This window comes from Lutra lutra, chromosome 5, assembly GCF_902655055.1.
Source record: "Lutra lutra chromosome 5, mLutLut1.2, whole genome shotgun sequence".
NCBI classification, from domain to species: domain Eukaryota; kingdom Metazoa; phylum Chordata; class Mammalia; order Carnivora; family Mustelidae; genus Lutra; species Lutra lutra.
Window position 1 is genome coordinate 31,487,696 of NC_062282.1, and position 19,906 is coordinate 31,507,601.

The 19,906-nt window shown below is 37.1% G+C and overlaps 1 protein-coding gene across 3 annotated transcripts in view; it reads right to left on the minus strand.

The window, feature by feature from the left end:
- Positions 1–19,906, minus strand: part of FYB1 (FYN binding protein 1) — a 155,255-nt gene that overhangs the window by 10,977 nt on the left and 124,372 nt on the right. For 2 of the 3 annotated variants that reach the window (XM_047730836.1, XM_047730835.1), the window contains exons 8-16: positions 18,347–18,506; positions 17,171–17,315; positions 12,887–12,909; positions 11,803–11,869; positions 10,937–11,074; positions 9,433–9,458; positions 6,974–7,040; positions 4,016–4,106; positions 2,453–2,615 (exon numbers count right to left, since the gene is read on the minus strand). In XM_047730836.1, the coding sequence (XP_047586792.1) occupies positions 2,453–2,615; positions 4,016–4,106; positions 6,974–7,040; positions 9,433–9,458; positions 10,937–11,074; positions 11,803–11,869; positions 12,887–12,909; positions 17,171–17,315; positions 18,347–18,506 (880 nt within the window). The remainder of the gene's footprint in view (positions 1–2,452; positions 2,616–4,015; positions 4,107–6,973; positions 7,041–9,432; positions 9,459–10,936; positions 11,075–11,802; positions 11,870–12,886; positions 12,910–17,170; positions 17,316–18,346; positions 18,507–19,906) is intronic. The other variant, XM_047730838.1, reaches the window with a different exon arrangement.

A 19,906-nucleotide genomic window follows, 5' to 3' on the forward strand; every position in this document is an offset into this window, starting at 1 on the left:
TGCAGAAGCTGAGACAAAGCCCAGTCCAAAGACAGTCTTTAAATAAAAAACAACAGTTACACAAGCACTGCTGATAGAATCATCAGGTTTCCATTCTGTTTGAGATGGTCCCCAAACCACCTATGACTTGAATTAGTTATCTGTGAGCTTAGGAATTCTAAAGTGCATTGGTGTTGCACCACAAAAAAATGATAGAAGTTACGTGGAGCCTTTGCTTGTGACCTATCAGCATTATACACGTTTGCCCTTCTCAGTTAACAGATGATAAATTCTAAGAGGGCAGGAGCCCTCCAGTATTCATAACAGTATTCAGAATTACTGATGTCCAAGTAGGAAATGATAGCACATTACGGAATCATCCCTGAGTAGTTCCTGTTTGTCTCATGCTTAAAATTCTCTGGCTTCTAGAAAGATAAGTCTCCTCCACATTTCCGTTTCTGGAGCTGCTTCTTCCTGCTCATCTATATCCATACAGTTTGTTGGTGAAGCCATTTGTACCCTTGTTACGCAAGAGTATGTTCATTGCGCCAGCAGTATCCATTCCCTGGCAGCTTGGGAAAATGCAGAATGTTATACCTCACCTCAGACCCGCTGAATGAGAATCGGCACTTTGGACAAGATCCCCAAGCGATGGGTGTGCATGTTGGAGTTGTGAGGCATGACTTTACACGGGATTGGTTGCAAAAGATAAGACTCTCAGGACAGCATGGCAAGATCGGTCTGAAGCTTGTGCCCCAGAGAAAGGGCCACAGGGCAAGTCCTCGGACAATTCTCTCTTGTCCGAAATGTGATATAATTTGGAAACCAGAGGAAAGAAAACAGATTCATTTAGGATCATCACCTCAATCAGCCACTATCAGCGGTGTCCCTTAGTTTCTTTTATTTGTATAATTTTTTTTTTTACCAGGGCTATAAATCCTATCCCACATGAAGCAGGCTTCTTATTTCTCTTACTATCGTGCCATGAGAATTTCCTCACATTATTATCATAGTCCTTGTGTAAATATTCAATCTGGTATATTAATCATAACCTATTTAAAACTTTTTGAATTTTTAAACTTTTTAATATTTTTGATGACCTTTTAATGCATGGAGTTTTTCTGCATGTAAAGCTATTCCTTGGGGGTACATCTCACATATGCTAGTCTGAACGGGGGCTTTCTTTGTCTGCTGGAGCACTGTTTACACATTAGCTACCGTGACCTTTGAGCCTTAATACTACACCACTCATGTCTTTTATCCTTTGTACCCACATTTCATTTTCTCCTTTTAAAAGCCAACCACACCTCCTCCATGATAACTTTAGATCCATTTCCCCAACCTTGAGTCACCGGTTTTATTCTTAAAACTCCCATTTCAGTTCCTGTCCCTGAGTCACCTTCCTGTCATTAAAATTCGACTCAGAGTTCATGTTTTCCACACAGACTAACCAAGCTGATAGGGGGGCAGCCACACCGAGTCTTTGCTTTTAAATAAAGGACACGTAATTTTGAATGGCTGTTCCTTGGACTTTAAGTAAAATAAGCTTCCTTTTAAAACCTGACAAGAACATTTCCATCTGTGGGTTTTAATAGCTGATAAAGTCAAAGAGACAGGGACTCTCTTGTAAACCCGTGGAATATGACGTGGTACGAAGGCATGCACTTGGGGTGAGTCCCGGGGGCTGTGGGGGTGTAGTGAGTGGTGACTCCCTATATTTTACACCTGGAACTAATATAACACTGCACATTAACAACACTGGAATTAAATTGGAATTAAATTAAATTAAAAAATAAATAGAGGAAGCATAATTTTGAATCACACTTCCCTGGTCTTTAAGTGAAATAACCTTCCTTTTCAAAAGGGAAAAGATGTCCCTCTGTCTGTTTCAATAGCCCACAAAGTCAAAGAAGACAGGAGACTCTCTTATACTCATTAGGAAGACTACGGTGTATGAAGCGTATCCAAGTACGAACTGAAAACAAGTCAGCCTGCAAGGTAGGAAGACTGGAAATTCTAGATGTGCCATGTGCTATATAATCTCAAAACCAGACCCGAAAAGAGCCACTCACTCCTTCAGCACACTGCTTCTCCCTCTGGTGTACCCGAGAATAAGCCAGAGAAGAAGTGAGGGTCACAGATTCTGTCTGGCTCCCCAGAACTCATGGCTCAGCATGCTCAGGGCGGGTTCAGGCAACTGTGATTTTAATACACAAAGGGTTTTCTGATGCTGGTGGTCTGTGGATTGGCATTTTGAGAAGTACAAATTTGGCATGAACTTGGCACCACAGTGCCAAATACAGCAGGTGGGAGATGAAAAGGGATTCAAATAAAATAACATTGATTTCCACGAAGCACGATCTCTAGTTTCTTAATGTATGCCACAATTCATAAAGCATAGATAAAACAAGGTTAATAAAACAGGGGTGATCGGGGAAACATGTTCGATGATGAAAAGGAAGCAGTGACTTACATTTTCCTTCTTCATTTCTGCAGAGAACTTTTGTATCATCAGTGTTTTGTATAACTTCAAGAGATTCACCAGGCTTCACCTGCAGGTCTCTGGTGCCCCACCTTTTGGAAGTAAAGGAAGGTGCAACTTTGGTCGAATACAGGACTCTAATTTCACCATCATACTAGAAAAATAAAGAAAAACATTTATATGATTGATTGATGTGTACTATTAAACGAATTCCCTTAGTGACAGATTTACTAAGAAAGCCTTTGCTCCATGAATAGTTCCTTGTTTTAAGAAAAAATGTAAAAACATTAAAGAAAAATTTTTGAGGGCAAAACCACTCATAATCTCACCAACCTAATACAATCACAATTTTTTTTTTAAGATTTTATTTTATTTGAAGACAGAGATCACAAGTAGGCAGAGAGAAGGGAGGGAAGCAGTCTCCCTGCTGAGCAGAGAGCCTGAAGCAGGGCTCAATCCCAGGACCCTGAGATCACGACCCGAGCCAAAGGCAGAGACTCAACCCACTGAGCCACCCAGGCACCTCTACAATCACAATTTTAAAAATTAAAAATGTTTTTAAAATTTAAGGTGTCCATGTGTTGATTTGATATACCCATATATTACAAAATGATTACCATCAAATCTTTAGCTAACACCTCCAACACCTCACATAATTTCCACTTCTTTTTTGTGGTGAGAACATTTAAGATTTACTCTCTTTACGACTTTCAAGTATATATTAATTAGAGTATTGCTAACCATAATGACCATGCTGTACATTAGACCCCTAAAGCTTATTCATCTTATAACTGAAAGTTTGTACCTTTGACCAACATCTACATGTCCCCCACCCCAGCCTCTGGTAACTCTCATTTTACTTTGCTTCTGTGAGCTTGGCTTTTTAAGATTCCACATATAGGTGATATTATAGAATATTCGTCTTCCTCAATTTGACTTACTTCACTTAGCATAATGCCCTCAGGGACCACTCATGTTGTCACAAGTGGCAAGATTTTCTTCTTTTCCATAGCTGAATAATTTTTCAGTGTATGTATTTGTATTGGTACATATACATATATATTTTTAAATCCATTCTATTTTTAGATTATTTTACTATTAAAGTTCAAAGAACAGCTAAGTTTAAATGATTATTGCAGTATATATATTGTGCATGCAAGAGAGCTTGCTTAATTTGTTAAAGGAATAAATTCAAATGTAAAGAAAATTATATAGAAAATAAAGGAGTTAGGGGCGCCTGGGTGGCTCAGTGGGTTAAGCCGCTGCCTTCAGCTCAGGTCATGATCTCAGAGTCCTGGGATCGAGCCCCACATCGGGCTCTCTGCTCATCAGGGAGCCTGCTTCCTCCTCTCTCTCTGCCTGCCTCTCTGCCTGCTTGTGATCTCTCTGTCAAATAAATAAAATCTTTAAAAAAAAAAAAAAGAAAATAAAGGAGTTAGGATGGATAACCGATACAGATAATTACACTTTCAATATGTGCATTTTGGTACTTAAAAATCGTTTTTTTTTTTCATTAGCACTTTGAACTTTGTCTGATATTTAAATATGACATACTTTAAATTTTTTCCTGAAGTCTTTCTCTTCTTTTTCCTGCTTTTTTAACTTCTTGGGGTCTTTTTCTTCTGCCTTAGCCTTGGTTCCTTGACTGAGATGACAGAAGACACATAAAACAGCATTTAGTTTAGTTTAAAGAAAACAGCATACAATCGAGACTTCATCCCTAAAATTACAATTTTGTTAAATTTTGTTTTTAATTAATGTCTTTTCTTAGAAATCTAGTACATTCCCTCTAATAAGTGACAATATTTTGTAACACAGAAGAGATTCTTCAAAAGAATACAGATTATGAGTTAAAATGGAATAAGTGATTATTTACTATGCTGAGGCATGTAAAATTACTCAGGTACAGTGTGAACAAGGTTACATATCAGAGGTTTCATATGATTCAACCCACCTGTTGTCAACCTCTCTGCAGTTTTCAAACCTTCCTAGATAATTAAGTGGCTTAGCCAATATCATAGAAAAGAATTTTCGAAAGAGAACATTTTTTTTTAAATTGATTTTTATGGCTTGAGAAGTTTATCTATATGTCAGGTTTTCACATCTACTTAAATGAAGCCAGGGTAGCACTTTCTCTCCTAGACACGAACTGGGCTAATGCCAATTGTCATAAGAATAAGCCTACGATAGTAATTCCTCAGCCTGGCCATATATAAGATCACCTGGGAAGTTTTTAAAAAGTACTTTGTCTAATTCCTAGAAATTCTAATTAAATTAAATACACTCTAATTAATTAGATTGAGTGGGGCCTAGATACCGACATATATATATTTTAAGGCTCCACAGATAATACTAATTTGCAACCAATTTTGAGGAACATTTGCTAGGGTTGAACATGGATTCATAGGGAAAGGCTGGATGACTCTGAAGAAGAGAATTTTAAAAATCAGAATTTTTGTGAATATGAAAAGTTCTAAACACAGATGTTCATTTTTCTCTAGATTACCTACAGTAAAGTTCTGTTTGTGACTGATATATTCAAAATATTTGATTCCTAAGGCTTGAATCTTAGAATTAATTCATTTACTGTTAAATGTCCTGCCTTAGTTTCTGCAGCCCTCCTCAGTACCTCTCGTGTCACGGTGCTCTGGGCACTGGTGGATTTGCTGTCCCTAATTAGCGCTTTGGAACTATCAGGATATATGTGCATGTTAAAAATGGCCCAAGAGCTCTCTTAGAAAATAACTTATTGAAATTTAGTTTTAGTTAAAAATAGAATATTACATTAGAGAACATAAAATAGTCTTAAGCTCTGAAAATAAGCAGCAGCAAAGAAAACGGTACATATCACATAAAGTTTAATCAGTTGGGGTTTATTCGACTTGAAGAAAAGATCCAGTGTGTAACTGGGTTTCCAGATAACATTATCCAGTGTGTAATAGGGTGACATTTCTACAGTAATAGAAAACACAGAAAAATGCATTAAAAAATGTCAGGGATAGAAGTGACTCCCCAATGGAGAGGAATTTTCAAACCTAACATATTAACTGAAGATTAGGTTTTCCTTTCAGAAAAAAGGAGAATGATTCTCTTTTTATTTTTCTTGTTTGTTGTGTCTATAGAACTCGGTCTTCACATAGAAATGATAGCATATTCCCCCTTTGGTTTCTTTGATCTTGATATTTTCTCTTGTTCAGTAAAATTAACAGTGTTGGTAAAAAGTAAATACTAAGTAGATAAGCACGCATGCATTTTTGTAGTATTGCTCAGAAGACACTGCATATTATCTCTCATCTATGTCACTTTCTTCCTTTAACTAACCAAGCTCAAGGTCTTTTTATTTACCTTTTTTCCTGAGAAAGCTACAGTATTCTTGCTTTCATACACTGTATGGAAGCTCATCTCACATGCTTATTGGAATATAAAAGAAGCATCTTACCCTGTTATTTTCTATTTTAAAAGAGGTTTCAAAAAGTACTCCTTTTGTACTAACTGATCTTAACAGGTTTTCATACAGTTTTAGCCTGAAATTAAATCGAAAGCCTAGGTGAGCTGAAGAATGTCACTATTCATTCTTAACGTTTTTTTTTTTAATTTGAATAGAAACTGAGAATCTGATGCTTTTGTGAAAAAGAGACATAATAAAGTCCTTTCAAAACAAAAATCATCTTTTTTTTCATAAAAGGAAAAAAATCTTGTGGAGGACAGAAGAGATTTGAAGAAGGTAGGTGAAAGCTGAGATATAAACTAAGAAGTGAATTCAAGACAAAAAAAGCTTTAGGCAAAAGGGTAAAAATAAAGGGAGGAGATGAATCAGTGAGGTCAGTTGTGATCAGTCTCTCAAATATTTTCCCAGTGAATGAGTATATGAACGAATAAATGAATGATCACATCAGTGAGTCACCGGGCAGAGAATAATTAGAGGACAAGGAACTGAACGCCCCAGAGAGGGGGAGGAGGAGGGAGACTGGCAAAGGAGGGGAGAATGTGGAGGAGGGGGGAGATCAGGATCAAGGCTTTCCACCCACAAGCCCAGCTGAAACTTTAGAGCTCGGATCAGAGAGACGACAGACTGAACAGGATCGAACATAATATGCACAAACCTTTGGGGGTTTATTCTATTTGAATTTTCTTGTTTGGATTTGTTGCATGTACTTACAATGTTGAGTGTCTTGTTAACTGAGTGTTGGTTTTAGGTCTCACAGAAGAGTTTAAAATGAGGAATTCTATGAGGAATTAACATTTTATAAAGACTTTAGTGAAGTATGGAGACTCTATTGAGTTTCCAAGACTTTAAGTACTGTATTTAGGGAAAAGACATTCCAAATTGTGTCCTTTAATTCTGGCAAACTGATTTTTAAAAGAGAATGTGTGTTTTGAAGCGTGGCCACTATAAAATATTATATAGTAAAATGTGGCATTGGATTGTGAGCTTTTAGATACGACGCTGCGGTTAAAAAAAAGTTCTACTAGCAGTCGGATTTTACCTCAAAATGGGAACATTTGACTTACATCAGCTCTGGTGGTGGAGCAGGGAAATCCGACGCATCCACGTCATCGTAAACTTCATCTCCCACGTCTAACAAAAAGCAAAATATCAAATGTTGAAAACTTTTAGTTTGAATTTTGATATGAGCATCTGATGATATTTTTAATATAAAAATTGTTTCAAGGACAACAAAATCAGTTTTCTTTGGGTCTCTGTACATTTCTTCCGGAAGCATTGTCTGCTCCTTTAAGGGGAGAGGTTTTCTCTGCCTGGATGCTTCTGCTAAATTTCCCTCAAAAAAGCCAGTGGTCATGATTGTAACTAACATTATCAGGAAAAAATCTCCTAAACTAGTGACTGAGATTATCTGAAGATCCACACATGGAATGAGTGGCAGGATTAGTAGATAGCTGACAAAAAAATCAGCATTACCGGCCATTGGCAATAGGCAGTAGAGATTGATTCGTAGGGGATTTGGGATGTTCTGGTAATATACATTATTTTATTTATATGTCTGTGCCTTTCTATGTCTATGTCTGTTTACCTATCATTCTCTTTTATTCACTGATCTGTCTCTCATTAATTTTTAACTTACAGTAATATTAGATATGGTACCACCTTAAAATGAGAAGAATATTTCTAGTAGTAAGACATGTCTGGTCCCAGCAGGTACTGAGAATCAGTGTTGGTGGAAAAGTGGCTATGCCTTTAAGCGGTACAATGGCTTTCCCAACCCGTAGACACTTTTCTTCCATCTAGACCTCTTGTTAATAAAGTCAGGAGAATTGCTTCCTCTCTGCACCTGTTAAGTTGCTCCACTACAAATTAGGCTGAAATGAGTTGAAGAGAGTACAAATGTTTTAAGGAATGATTATCATAGAAAGTTTAAATGCTCTCTGCTAGAGGCAAGGATTTAATTTCCTTTAAGAATCTCTCTCTCTTGGGACGCCTGGGTGGCTCAGTTGGTTGGACGACTGCCTTGGGCTCAGGTCATGATCCCGGAGTCCAGGGATCGAGTCCCACATCGGGCTCCCAGCTCCATGGGGAGTCTGCTTCTCCCTCTGACCTTCTCCTCGCTCATGCTCTCTCTCACTGTCTCTCTCTCAAATAAATAAATAAAATCTTTAAAAAAAAAAAAAAGAATCTCTCTCTCTCTCTCTGTATAAATATAGAGAGAGTACATATGTATGTGTATATTTATATTACATACATGTGAGTCAGTGTATGTACATTCTCCCCCCAACTCATGTAATTAATTTCATAGCTATGTGAAGAACCCATCATTAATATTAAAAAAAATATATCATATCATTGGTTTCTAGAATGGGAAAAATTACTCTTTCATACATATGTACATAAAAGACACTTGAAAATAAAAGAAAATTAAAACAAACAACCACATTTTTTTTTTTTTTTAACTTAACTGATCACATTTGTTTCACTTTATACCTACCCCTTGTGGAACTAAATTTCTTGAATACTTTTTGAAAATTATAGATTAAGATATAAACTCTTCATCAGTTATTAATCAATTTGAATTAGTGCCTTACGTATTTTCAAACTGATAACTGAAAATGATAAACAGTCTGGAAGAATAGATTATCTGTCTGTTTCATTTTTCTCTTTCAATTTATTTATAAATTCAAACTTTTTGAATGCCCCTGAATATTCTTGTGAGACATTTTATTTTGTTCAAAGTCAATTTAAGAAGAATCTTTGAAAGGTCTGTCTCAGCAGGGATAAAAAAAAATAAGCTGATCAAAATGGTATGAAGAAGAAACTGTTTTACATTTAACAGTGGAAAAATTTCCAAATACAATATAAATTATACATTTAAAAAAATAAAAGAAATTTAGATTTAGAAGGGCCTTGGTGTCATACAATCTGATACAATTTTAGAAATCCTTATGCAGAAGCCCAATATATTAGGCTTGACTGAATTGGAGTAGAGGAGACATGAGAAATATCAGTGTCTATCCCTGCCCACTTGTTCCTTTCTCCATAGTTCCTTTGTCCTTTCACTCCTTTCTCCATGGGGTGAACTGTTTAAAAACCATCAATATTAGGGACACTGGGTGGCTCAGTTCATTAAGCGTCTGTTTTCCCCTAAGGTCATGATCCCAGGGTCCTGGGATGGAGTTCTGCGTTGGGGGAGGGTCCTTGCTCACCACGGAGCCCGCTTCTCCTTCTGTGTGCTGCTCCCCCTGCATGTACTCTCTCTCTCTCTCTCTCTGGCAAATGAATACATAAAATCTTTAAAAACCCCCAATATTAAAAATTTTCCTCTTCTCACTATTTAACTGTTGAGAAACTGTGTCCCCCATTCCTCCCCCTCAGGAGAGGTTGCTTGACAAGTTTACACAGGTTAATATTTTCAGAGTCAGGGCTTTCCTCTAGATACCATGACTATATCCAATGCTTTCCTACTACCCCATCTGCAAGAAATGAGATGTAAAATATGTAATTAGTTTTTATTACTTACTCAATTGTTTAGGAGGAGAAGGGAAACTGGAAAGAAATGAGAACACATTATAATCAGACCAATATAAAAACAGGAATTGAGCCCTTTTATTTAGGAGACGTGTGAACAAGCAACAACCTGAAGGCTTCTGAAGGCTAATTAATCTGCTGGTGGTCATTCCTTTCTCATCTCCATTTCTCCACTGAATCTCAGTTTCTGTCCATCAATTTGGAATTTCACAAGTTTTTGTTTTTGTTTTGTTTTGTTTTGAACTCTAATGGTGGCCCAAAAAGCCCAAAGTCAAGGCATTCAATGGTTGGTTTTGCCCATAGCCATTTGACCAATATTTTCAGATTTGTTCTATGAAGTTTGGGCATATTATCCCATCAGAGTAAATTCAATGGGCTCAATGTTTTAGAATCATTGCGGCATAGCTCAGGTCGAAAATTTTATTTGCCTAAAGGAGTAGAAATAGAGGGCTGAAATGAACAAAGGTCATAGGATTCTTCGTATGACCCTGTTTTCCCTAACAGGAGAATGGTGAGTAAGACAGGAATATCCGGTGAAACCAGACAGGGAGAGCTTATTAATAGAAGTGATCTGAAATCAGGATTTTGTGGTATTTAGTTGCAACAGAAAAAGACCTTTGCTTTTATTACTTCCTGAACTTTAAACACACACACAAACACACATCACTAGAGGAATGGTGCACAGTTACAATAAGGTGTGAAAGGTCATTAGTTCAAATGATTGAAAATTAAAATTAGGAGGTGTGCAATTGAAGCAGCAAAAATAATCCTGCCTTTGTTTCTAAGTAAGGTCTGCATTTGAAATGCTGCATCAAGAGAAGAATTGTTTTTAAAAAAAGAGGGTTTGTTATGTTTACTTACAATTTCGAGTGTCTTGTTGACTAAGGGCTGGTTTTAGGTCTCGCAGAAAAGCTTAAAATGAGGAAGTCCATGTGCAACTAATATTTGATAAAGGCTTTAGTGAAGTATGGAGACTCTATGGAGCTACAAAGACTTTACATACTGTATTTAGAGAGGAGACATTCCAATTGCGTCCTTTATTTCTGGCAAACTAATTTTTGAAAGAGATTGTGTATTTTGAAGGAGAGTCACTATAAAATATTACATAATAAAATGTGGCATTGGAATAGTGACCTTTTAGGTATGAATGATGCTGCAATTAAAAAAAAAGCTCTATGAAATGCAGTGTGTTATGAGTATGTAAAGGTGTGTGTGTGTGTGTGTGCATACATGTGTGTTATCTGTGCGTGTTTATAGGGAAGGCAATATATATCTTTGAAGCATATGACAATTTTTGGATACTTTCTGTTCCTCTTTTGTAAATGCGTGAGTAAAGGATGATACCGTTAAAGAGGCTAAGAGGACTAATGGAAAATAACACTGAAGTGACTTAAGCCTGTTGGAATTTGGTTATTCGTTATAAAATATTAGTAGCATTTGATTAAATCCACATTAGTGTAGTTATTGTGCACTGAATTTGTTTGGTTGACTCTTACGATGAACCTTCATTATTGTCTGACTCAGGGACTTTAGGTTTCTCTCGTATACTTTTCTTTCTGTCATCTTTTCCCTTTAACATCTTCAAAATCCCCCAGGACCACGAATTACTCTTGTCTTCAACCTGTAGTGTGGAGCTTAGGAGCATGCAGGCACGGATCAGAATGGAATCATCAGTGGAATGTGAAGACGTTGGGGGGACATTCAGTTTTTCATAATTATACTGCATTGATCATTCAGGCAGCAAGTGACTCATTGTATTCCACAAGATGGTGCCATGGTCTTTGAATGCTGCCGCTACTAGTTAAGTAGTAGGCAAGTTACTTTTTTTTATTTAGTGCAATTTCTCTTGGCTTTAGAATAGCAAGCTAAGTTAAAATTAAGTTTTATTAAATATCAATTTTGCATTATTTTGTCTTTAAAATTAAGTGACAGCTCTTACCCCTTCCCCCCTCAATACTGGTTTTGCCACAAATAGCAGATGGTTTCCTTTTATTTGGATTGCCTATAAGTATGATTATTATACAGGAGATAGCCATGCAACTGATAAACTCTCCAGAGATTATTGATTGATAAACAAGTGATTGGGAAAAGTTTGAAAAAAAAAATCTCTAACAGATCATTCTTTTTCATTTTACTTCCTTTGACAAAGTTGTTGAGGTTCTTCCAAATAATCTACTACTTCACCTGGAGTGTGGTGCAATTACACTTTCTGACTTACTTCTGCTATTAATTAAACTTTCAAATCATTATTGATGGTTGTAATAAGGAGCACATTTTTTTGCTTTTTATCCTAACCAGAAATCAACACTAAATTTCAGCATGTAAAAAAATTTCAAGAAAGTAGATCACTGATTACTCTTACCCATCATCGGCATCTTCCTCTTCAATCCCATCATAAATATCATCATCTGGGGGAGGTGGGAACATCCCTTCATTTGGATGGTGGGGGGAAAGATCTTCTGTTAATTTTATAATTTGGCCATGTAACCATCACTCAAAATTTGATGATAAATCTGCCTTCTTTAACTCCAGAAAAATTCCTGTTCCTTATCAACCATTTAATTTAAAAAATAACTTTATTTTCCCACTCTCACATAGGTAGTAGGCAAATTGTTTTGTGGATTATTTATAAAGGAATTCTTAGAGGTGAAATTTAATAAATATATGAAGGAAGATAAAGGGCACTGTGCATTGGAGATAAAAGGAATGTGGGAGAATATGAGAAAAAGTAAAACTGAATAGGAATAGAGTTAAATACTGTGGAAAAGAGGGAGAAGGTGATAAAAATTTAATTAATAATGAGGGGACATTCAGAAAAATACTGATAAAATATAAGTGAAGAAAAACAGAATGAAAGGTGAATTTTTGAAATTTGGTAATATCTCTGATTCATTTAATCAAGGTGATATTTTAAGAGCTAAACCCTTTATTGTTAACCCTCAGGATCCTGGCTATTTGACAAATATTTATTTAAAAAAGTTTACTGAGTACCTCCTCTGTTCAGAAATATGTACAAAGAACTTGAAATGTGACTTTTAGGATGAGAATTTTGTCACTAGAAGTTATTAATAAAATATCTTTATTTTAGTGATGAGAATATGAGGAGTCTTTAGGAGTCATGTTAAGCCAACCATATAAATTATCCAAATAAGGATACTTCTAAAATTGAAGGGGGATGTAATTGTGTTCAGACAATTGGCATAAATCAAGTTTGCGCCGGGGGACACTGGAAATAGCATCACCCTATGACCGGCAACAAGCTCAGAAGAAGTGACTTGTTTAGGGTCACTCAGTGGGCAGGGATGGAACTCACATCATTAGCTCCCAGTCCAGTGGTACCCATATTAAGATCTTCCTCATTATTTGCAAACAAAAGCATCTCATCATTAATATAGACAAAAATGATCAAGACTCGAAGAAACTGCTGATAAAAGTGTGTGGCTTACCTCCACTTCCACTCTGACTGTGGCTAGGGGAAAAAAAAATAAACAAATTAAATTAGCATATGAACTATGTAGCTATTGGGAAGAGAAATACATATATTGAACAGTTATACAAAAGAGAAAGAACCTTGCAGTTCAAAGTTGTCAGGATGTTTTATGTAAAGAGGAAGAAACATTGTACCTTATCATAACAGAAACAAGGCAAGAAACAAAACAAAGCAAACCTGATAAGAATCAAGTGAGGGTCAGTACTACATAAAGTTTTCAAAACCATGTTACTGTTTGCTTTTGACATTTCCCATGGGGTAGTTTTTAGGCTATACATTACTGCTTCATTCCACAGATAGATTTATGAAAAACAACCAACCAACTAACAGTAGCATTCCAGAAGTCGTACAGAACCATTATTACGTTAAATTCAATTCTCTCTCTCTCTCTTTTTAAAAGATTTTATTTATTTATTTATTTGAGAAAGAGAGAAAGAGAGAGAGAGAGAGCAGGAGTGGGGAAGAGGGGCAGAGGGAGAGGGAGAAACAGATTCCCCACTGAACAAGGAGCCTGACACAGGGCTCGATCCCAGGACTCTGAGATCATGACCTGAGCTGAAGGCAGATGCTTAACTGACTGTGCTGCTAAAGTGGCTCCAATTCTCTTTTAATATTTTATAGCCACAGCATTTTATATTAGTCCAGTAGCATTATATTCTTTTTTAAAGAGAGAATTTCTAAAACATTGAAATCTTCTTCATGAAATATTCTTCTTCTTTTTTTTTTTTAAGATTTGTTTATTTGAGAGACAGAGAACAAGTAGGGGGGTGGGAGAGAGAGAGAGAGAGGGAGAAAAACTTAAGCAGGCTCTGTACCCAGCACAGAGCCTGATGCGGGGCTCAATCTTCCGACCCTGAAATCACTACATGAGCCAAAATCAAGAGTTGGATCCTTAACCGACTGAGCCAACCAGGCACCCGAAAATTTTATTCTTATTATTGTAAATAGTGTGGTCCCCAATTTTCTAATCCATATTACTTGTATTTCTTAGGTATGTCTCTAACACTCTATTTTCCCTATTTTATAATCATCAGTTTTCTTGACTGTGTCTTCCACTAAAATGTGAGTTCTGCTAGAGCAAAAGAAGAGTAGATTGTGAGAACTGAGACAATCTCAGAAGTCTGTTTTAATCTTCTTATTTTGCAGGAAGGAACCTGACGCTCTGAAAAATGAAGTGACGTGACCAAACCTACGTTTAATTAACAGAAGAGCAGACATAAGAACCTCAGCCTCCTGCCTTCCTCTATAATATTGTTTTATCTTCACTTGGCCGTACCCCCTGTAACCACCATTTTTGCCCTTTGCATAATCCGCCAGCAACAGATTCCGGTCTGACATTACAGTCCTGCAGTATCAATTATACACTCATATCTGATTCCTCCACCTTGAAGTCAGAATAAAAGAAATGGGCCTGACACAGATCTGTGGTTAATGTAAAAATAAAATATACCGTGTTGATGGAACCTTGCCGGAAAACATGCTATAAATGTCCTAATATGTAAATAAGGAATTGATTTTTCATGACGTTTAAGTATGTTCTCCCCTCGCTTACATACCGTTTTCACATTCATTTAGTCTGACACTTCTCTTTGCGTGTAAAACAAGCAGTTAGGATTATGTGAAAAATCACAATTTTGGTTGACTGCCACTCCTGGCAAATACATTTCATCTTGGAGATTCTCATACCAATTCCCAAAGAACAGAGTTTTAATAATCAGGAGCAGAGCTGCCACACATTATTTTATTTTTAGAGCATTTCTTCAACTTCTTAAAATGGTCTGTTCGGAACACAAGGCATTTACCAGATGAAGTGGCAGTTAAGAGAAGAATGTGCCAGAAAAGAGAAAGGAAGGCAAGGAGGGAGGGAAGAAGTTTGGTGACCATTCAGAGAAGCAAAGTGTGTTATGTGATGAAGTATTTGCATGCATAATTTCCTTTTTTCTTCAACGTCTCATATTTATTACAGAAATTGCTTTAGTTGAGAACAAAGGGAGAAGGAGAGCTGTCAGGACCTATAATGTTAAACCTCCTGCCTGCTCAAAGAGTTTGAAGTGAGCAGTCAGCTCCCCCTACCCGATAGAGAGAGAAAGAGAGAGAGAAAGAGCAGGTGAAGTGTGCAAGGACCCAGGGGACATCTGGAGAAGGGGAAGGACAGGATGGTGCTTTCTCCTACTCTTGCCAGGGCAAGCTGCCGACTGGGCTCAGCATCTTTCCTTGTTCTACTAAGGACAAAGCCTGTTCTGTTGTGAGATCTCTGCCAGCAGCAGCTGTAGCTTCAAAAAAACCAAAACCCCAAAACAAAAAACCAAAAAACCCCCCGATCAAACTTCTGTTTTCATTTTCTCATTAAATATGCATAAGATTGACATATATGCTAGTAACTATTGTGGTGCTAGATTTGTTTAAGATCCTGAACATGAAAACCATACTCCTCCTCCAACTCCATTTCATGAAATAGATTACTTTTCTGCTACATGCTTACTAATTAGAGTGTATCTTCTAGAGTTGCGGTATCTATGGACTCCATACAATGAAAAAGGTAAGGTAACAGTATTAGTTTTGGGAAGTAGTTCCCTATTATGACTAAATTATGCTACATTTTAAGAACATCACTCCTTTCCGTGGATTACTTTTTTCTTGCGTATGTGCATCATAAATATGTATGTATTAATATTCCTGGAGTTCTTTAATCTCAAAATAAGAGAAAAAAAACACTTTTTAAGATAAAAAAACATGAAACATAAAGTATAGACACTGAAGGTAGGCAGAATGACATATTCATGTACAGAAAATTCTGTGACTCTCAGAATATGGCCTTTTAAAACTTTGACCTCAAAACTGGCATTTATAGACTCTCAAACTAGGTCAGAGAGCATTTCTGATTACTAAAGCCAATTTATGCTCTGTAAACTCCAGTGCATACATTGCATATTTTGATATATGTTGCATAATTTATGGCATATTTATTAAATTTACCATAAATTATGCAACATATATCAAAACATGACAAGAAGGCATTGCCAACTATTTAGAAAGACAAAGCTGCCAGAAAGCAACATAACAACCTTAACTGATGACATGAAGGGAACAACTGCAGGAAGGAAACTGAATTCTTTATGCATTTTATAAGTATATTATTATACTGATCATTTTATATTTAAAAATGTTTGATAATTGAAGTAATTTTTTTCTTTGAAATTTAAGTTATGAAAGATGCAGACCCCATTTTTACCTAAGTGAAGATCTATCATAGATTATATGTTTTGAGATCATAGTGGATGTGTCCCAGTTCTACAAAATGGACACAGAAAAACAAGGATTCCTAACTGGGCTGGAGATTTTCATCCTCTTTTCTGTCAACTTGAAGGGGTTATAGCTTTACCGAAGAAAGGGAGATATTGGAGGAAGGAAGGAATGAAAGGAGAAGGAAAATGGAAAAGCAAGAAAGAGAAGAAAGGACAAGGAGGATCAGAGCTGGAAAAAAAAGATAGAAAAGAAGGGATGAAGAAAGGAAGCAGAAAACTTAGAAGGGAAAGATGGGAAGGAAAGGTACATGGGAGAAAGTGGCAACTCTTCCCTCCCATCTTCTCCAGAAAGGATGTCTTGTCCTGTCTCCTCTACCCCAGAAAAATGTTCCTGTGACTCCTACAGGGAAAGTCATCCCAATCTGGTGGAATGAATGGTCCATGGAAAGAAAACTGGACCCTTTATTGATTACCAGGGATCATAGAGAACTGAACGTTTACTTTTTTACCTGTAAAAGCAAAGTAGAATTGTATTAAAAAGCAATCTTCTTTCTGTTATCAGTTATGTTTCCAAACAAGAACAACAAATATATTTAGGCTCAGATTTTAGAGCAAAATTTTTTATATTTTTTGAGCTGAATTTTATCCCATACTCCGTATTTTGCAAAATCATATTTCTTTAGGCATAACCCTAAGATCAAATGAGAATGAGTATTATAAAACTGTGTTACGGAATCACAATGCATTTGGCAAGACCTGGCAAATGGCCTATTATTTGCTAAGTAGTTTTTGATACCTACAGCTCAAGAGTGAAATATGAGACTATGGGGTTTCAAATGACCTTTCACCCACACTGAAATATCTGTGATTGTAAATGGTAATTTAGTGATAGTGAGCAGTCGGAAAAATGCAAAGTACAATTCTAGGATCTTAAAATATATAATCTCTGACAAGACGACAGTCCGAGCTATTTTACAATTTGTATTTTCACATACCTGCTAATATCATCCTGTTCTGCAACATCATCGTAGACTTCCTGGTCATCTTCAATAGGTCTTGATGAAAGAACACCGAGAGATGTTTTCTTCCGTTTCAGGGAATCATAGTCAATCTGGACAGCAGTTGTTCTAATGTAGCCATCTACCAAAAGGAGGAGTGATTTATGGTCAGGTAACTGTAGTTTCCATATCTCAAAGTTGTAAATAAGATATCCATTGCACATTTGCTGTTTAAATTTTCCCTTCATTTCCTTGCATGCACATCTGATTTATAGACTTCCAATGTAGACACTTTTCACTGGACTTTGTCAAAGACTTAGGCCGTCATGGTTTGCGGTAAGCCTAGGTCTACTTTAAGGATTCCAAAGTGACTCACGTAATTCATGCCTCCCCACCCCCGTTTAACACCAGGGAGGAACTGAACGCCCTTCGTTGCTCCCTGGATCATAGAAATATTTGTGTTGTTCCCCCACTAAAACAATAACGCAGATGAGGTGAAGCTGGAGCTATCCCTGTCCTTTTAAATTTTCCTATTTTTGTTTGCCCTGTTAACTACTCCTAACAAGAGAATGTGCATATTTAATACTGTCTTGAAAAAACCCTAACACTTTGAAATCATAAGAAATTTAATAATTTTTTATTATGTTCTGTTAGTCACCACACAGTACATCATTTGTTTTTGATGCAGCGTTCCATGATTCATTGTTTATGTGTAACACCCAGTGCTCCATGCAGTACATGTCCTCCTTAATACCCCAATGTTCACAGCAGCCATGTCCACAATAGCCAAACTGTGGAAGGAGCTGCGATGCCCCTCAATGGAAGAATGGATAAAGAAGATGAGGTCCATATATACAATGGAATGTCACTCAGCCATCAGAAAGGATGAATACCCACCATTTGCATTAACATGATTGGAACTGGAGGGGATTATGCTGATTGAAATAAATCAAACAGAGAAAAGACAATTATCATATGGTTTCACTTATTTGTGGAACATAAGGAGTAGCATGGAGGACATTGGGAGAAGGAAGGGAAAAATGAAGAAGGGGAAATCAGAGGGGGAGATGAACCATGAGAGATTACGGACTCCAGGAATCAAACTGAGGGTTTTAAAAGGGAGGGGGTTGGGGGGATGGGTGAGCCCGGTGATATAGGAAAATTTGCACTCACATGACCCTCTTGCTGTTCTGCCCAGCCATTTTCCTTCAGGGTTGTCTGTGATGCGGATTATTTCAATTTGCTCTCCTTGCTTGAAGCTCAGTTCATTCTTTCCTCCTTTGACATCACAGCAAGCTGTTGCCTGATGGATGACTTGAATAGGGCCTGTTAGCTGCAAAGAAGGGGAACAATCACATCAGTCTTTCTTACTATTCAGAAAATTCAGAAAATCTTTTAGGAACAGAGCTTTGAAATACAATACATCCACGACATGCCAACCAGCCTATTTACAACATTTACATAAACTGGGGATGAATGTCATACCCAATGAATGTTCTTTTAAGAGGGGCGAGGGGGAAAATCATAGAGGTGAGGCAGGACCCACAAGGAACAGGTAAACATATGCTTGGGGTCCAAAAGAGAAAGGTAGTGATCTGTTGATCTTAGAAGCCTGTGAAAGGCTTACAGAGGAAGCCACTAATAACTGAATACCACTTATGTGTGACAATATGTGCTGGGTGCTATGGGGTTTACGGGGTTTGCTGGTGGTCTGCTGGGTAGATGGAGGTTTTTTTCCCATCTTCACATGGTGTAGTTATTCCAATGGTTCTCTTTAGACTTCAAACGGCAAAGGGGTGGGAAGGTGGTGGTGGTGGGTAGTAATTGTGGGAAAAGCATTTTCTTTCTTTCCTTTTTTTATCCCCCCAACTTTGTGGTGTTGTCTATCTGTAAACTTAGAGTAGACATTACCTGCTATAAACAAGATAACATTTCAGAAATAGCTTTATAAATAAGAAACATAGCCAACAAATATTAAGTGAAGTTTTGGAAATAAATATCCCAGGTAGTACCGTGGTTTCTTCATAGCAAGAGAATATAGAACCGCTCCCCCACCCCAATCTGTGGTTACATTTTCTGGGGTTTTAGCTAGCCATGGTCAACTGTGGTCTAGAAACAGATGATTCTCCTTCTGACCTATTGTCAGATCAATAGGATCCTAATGCTATGTCACAACGCTAAGGTCATTCACTCCATTTCATCTCACCACATAGGAATTTTTTTTTTTAAAGATTTTTATTTATTTATTTGACAGAGAGAGATCACAAGTAGGCAGAGAGGCAGGCAGAGAGAGAGGAAGGGAAGCAGGCTCCCTGCTGAGCAGAGAGCCCGACGCGGGGCTCGATCCCAGGACCCCAGGATCATGACCTGAGCTGAAGGCAGAGGCTTAACCCACTGAGCCACCCAGGCGCCCCCACATAGGAATTTTATCATCTCACGGCATCTTAAGATGGATGAGTACAGTACAATAAGATATTTTGAGAATTACAGATCACATTCAATAACTTTTATTACAATACAGTGCTATAATTGTTCTATTTTATTATTAGTTATTATTAGTCTCTTACTGGACCTTATTATAAATTAAACTTCATCATAGGTATATATGTAAAGGAAAAAATAGTATATATAGTGTTCAGTACTATCCACATTTTCAGGCATCCACTGGGGGTCTGGGAATGTATCACCTGTGAATAAGAGGAACTACTGTAATCTGGTTGAGAACATGAATCC